The sequence below is a fragment of the Parasteatoda tepidariorum genome, chromosome 4 (assembly GCF_982258835.1).
Source record: "Parasteatoda tepidariorum strain Cologne lab strain chromosome 4, Ptep-v5.0, whole genome shotgun sequence".
Taxonomy (NCBI): Eukaryota; Metazoa; Arthropoda; class Arachnida; order Araneae; family Theridiidae; genus Parasteatoda; species Parasteatoda tepidariorum.
The window spans coordinates 90,346,781-90,350,129 of NC_141758.1; the positions used below are offsets into that span (position 1 = coordinate 90,346,781).

The 3,349-nt window shown below is 35.1% G+C and overlaps 1 protein-coding gene across 1 annotated transcript; it reads right to left on the minus strand.

Annotated features, from left to right (window-relative positions):
* Positions 1–1,018: 1,018 nt before the first annotated feature.
* LOC147812019 (uncharacterized) lies at positions 1,019–1,876 on the minus strand. Its single transcript, XM_087162294.1, has one exon. The coding sequence runs from the start codon at positions 1,874–1,876 to the stop codon at positions 1,019–1,021; it is 858 nt and encodes a 285-aa protein (XP_087018420.1).
* Between the last annotated feature and the right edge of the window lie 1,473 nt (positions 1,877–3,349).

Genomic DNA, 3,349 nt, shown 5'->3' on the forward strand with positions numbered 1-3,349 from the left:
TCCCCACCATGGGGAAGCAGGAGCATTAAAGTTCCATTGAATCCTATTCGCAGATGCTTCAATTTCGATCATTTTCCAATCTAACGATTTAAATAGGTTGTTAGCTCCTGTAAAATTGGTGCCATTATCGCTATAAATAACTTTTGGTCTTCCTCTTATGGCTATAAATCGTCGTAAACCAAGCAAAAAACTTTGTGTCGCTTGAGAAGTTATTAATTCCAAATGGATGGCTTTGTAGACAGCACATGTAAATATAATTATCCATGCTTTGCATTTTTCTCTAAGCATCAAAGGTCCCGCCAAATCTAATCCTGTTATTTCAAACACTAATGCATCTTTGACTCTCAGGAAACACTCCTGGATTGCATTCGATCTTCGTAGTTTGGCGCCTTTTGCATCCCACGCAACGAGCTAAAACTTTGCGAATCGTCTTACGAGCTCTTGTAATCCAAAATCGTTCTCTTAATTTAGACATCAATATCTGAATCCCCGCATGGCACATACTTTCGTGCATGATTAATTCCACAAGTTTACGTGTGCTTGGAAGCAGTATAGGACTGATAAAGCTTTCAAAATCTTCTCTTTCAGTTAACTTGGTGCTTTCTCTTAAGATACCTTCTTCGTCTTTAAAGACGCATAATTATTTTAACCTTGCACTATCTTCGTCTTTAAATGACTTTTTCTGAATCAGCTTCATTAATACTTTTTCAGCCTCATTCAATTCGTATAACTTCAGCTCACCAATCGTTTGGTTCTTGTTTTCTGAGCATTTTTAAGGAATCTTAGAATCCATGCCGTCATTCTTAAGATTTTTATGTAACTCGAAAAATATGCTAGTAACCATGAATTTTCTGTGTTCTCGCAGATAAGATTTGCCACAACGGTTTTTCTCTGCTCCAAGTATATTTCCTCTTCTTTTTCTATTGGGTTAGAATTAGGCCACTGTTTTTTAGACTTGGACAACCAAAGTGGTCCCTCCCACTATTTAGTTTCTAGAAGCTTTGAAATAGTGCATCCTCTAGATGGCAGGATAAATAATACCAGGAACATGTCTCCAATTCTTGGGATCACTACATTCGCGTATTTTCTTCACTCTGTTACAAACGAATGTTCCCCAGGGAAGGTCTTTCTTCTTAATCCAGAACAAGGCAGTTGTTGAATCCGTCCAATAATATGTTTCATTTATTTCCAGAGTTAAACTTTTTGTGACGAATTCAGATAACTTAGCGCCAAAATAACAAGCTAATAATTTAAGTCTTAGAATCGTAATTTTTCGCAGTGGAGAAACTCTTGACTTTGCCTGTAAAAGTTGAACTTTAATTTCATCGTGCGATTCACTTCTAAGAAAAATGACAGTTGCGTACCAATTCCTTGAAGCGTCAGCAAAAACATGTAAACTACACGCAATTTTATTAACTGTTGCAGCTTGGCGAGGAATTCTTACTGATGATAATAAAGGTAAATCCTCAAGCCAAACTAAGAATTCCTTTTTCAAACCTTCTGTTAATTCGGTATCCCAACTTACTTTTTCTTGCAAAATTCTTTGCAGAATCAATTTTGGTATCAATGTGACTGGACAATTTAATCCAATTGGATCAACTATTCTTTGAGTTATAGATAACACTGTACGCCGTGAGATTGTCATATCGTTCATCTTCATTTTTGGTACATCACAAAACAAGGAATCTTCTCGCTTGTCCCATAGTAATACAAGTACTTTAGTTACTTCAGCTTTATCTTTATCTTCATCATTATATATTTTCGTATGCTCCCAGCATCTTAAGTCAAATTTTCCTTTCACCATGATTTCGGTCAATTTATTGATGAAGTTCCGCAATTCCTCTTCAGTATTCACTGAAGAGACACAATTATCCATATAATAAGAAGATAATAACTTCTCGGCAATTTCAGAGTCAAACTGTCTCAAATGAAATTTGATAACTGCTCCAAGCAGAAACGGACTACAGTTTACTCCGAACACTACACGACAATGTCTGAAAAGTTTTATTTCTGTCTGATTATCATCCTTTCACCACAAGAAACGTAGGTAGTCACGATCTTTATCATTTACGGAAATTTGAAGAAAGGCACCTTTTATATCGGAAATTACCCCGATGTTGTTTTCTCTAAATTTTAGAATTATAACGGGTATCAGTTCCAGCAAATTTGGCCCCTTGGCTAAGCAAACATTTAAGGAAAAATATCCTTTCAGTTTGGCAGACGCATCAAAAGCGGGTCTCACCGGAGTTGTCAAGCTGTTTTTAAAAACTGCTCTGTGAGGAAGGTAATGTGCACTATTGCTTTTAAGTTGTTCAGGGACTTCTATTCTTCAAGTAACTATTTTTCAAATCGGTAACTTTAATAGAAAAAAGATTATGAATTTTGCTGCATGATTTTGACCTTGCAAATAAGTTATGAATCAATGCTTGAGTATCAATTTGGCGAAATTTCAGTTCCTCAACAGTGCTCTTCAGAATATATGAGCGTTGAGAACCAGTGTCAATTAATGCTCTTATAGTACATTTTCCTTCTTTACTCTCAATATTTACCATTAATGTTTGAAGGAATATCTCTCCAGAACAGCAGGAATTCGCAAGTATTACATTTTGGCACTCCCTCGAATCGATTACTTTCTCATCTTTTACTTCGTGCTTGTTTGGCGATAATTCTGCACACATGATCGACCGATGTCTCTTAGAACAAATTAGACATTTCACACTTGATTTACAATATTTTGCTTTATGTTCAAACTTAAGGCATATAAGGCAAGCTTTCTTATTCTTAATTAGTTCTTGCCTCTGATGGTAAGCCAATTTGGCTGCCGTAAGACAATCTTTACTGCCGTGAATACGCTTAAACTGATTCCAGAATGTAAGCCAATTCTTAATGTCACCTCCGAATTGTTTCAATTCAATCTTGGATAACTTTAATTTTCGTCTGCTTAGCTTTGACGACGAACTAAGAGAAGCTAAGGAAGGTTCAACTTTCTTATTGAAATAGTCTGCAATTTCTACACGAGCGAGATCCATTTTTTCATTATACTATTCTGTACTTGTATGTTCCATTTCAAATTCTTCATCAGTTTCACATTTTTTTTCTAGTACTCTTGAATCAAATTCTTTCAATATTCCATACAGTCATTCTAACGTGGCACTTTTAACTTTTAATACTTTACCATTTGATAATTCTTTATTTAAATCTTCGAATAAAGTATTAAACATTTTGAAAAAGGAAGCACCAGTTGCTCCGAGTTTTCTTAATATTACATCCATCCTTAACTATGATATCAAACTTAACTTTTAATTTTGATCAATGAAATAAATCGCATAACAAACGTATTTACAGTAAG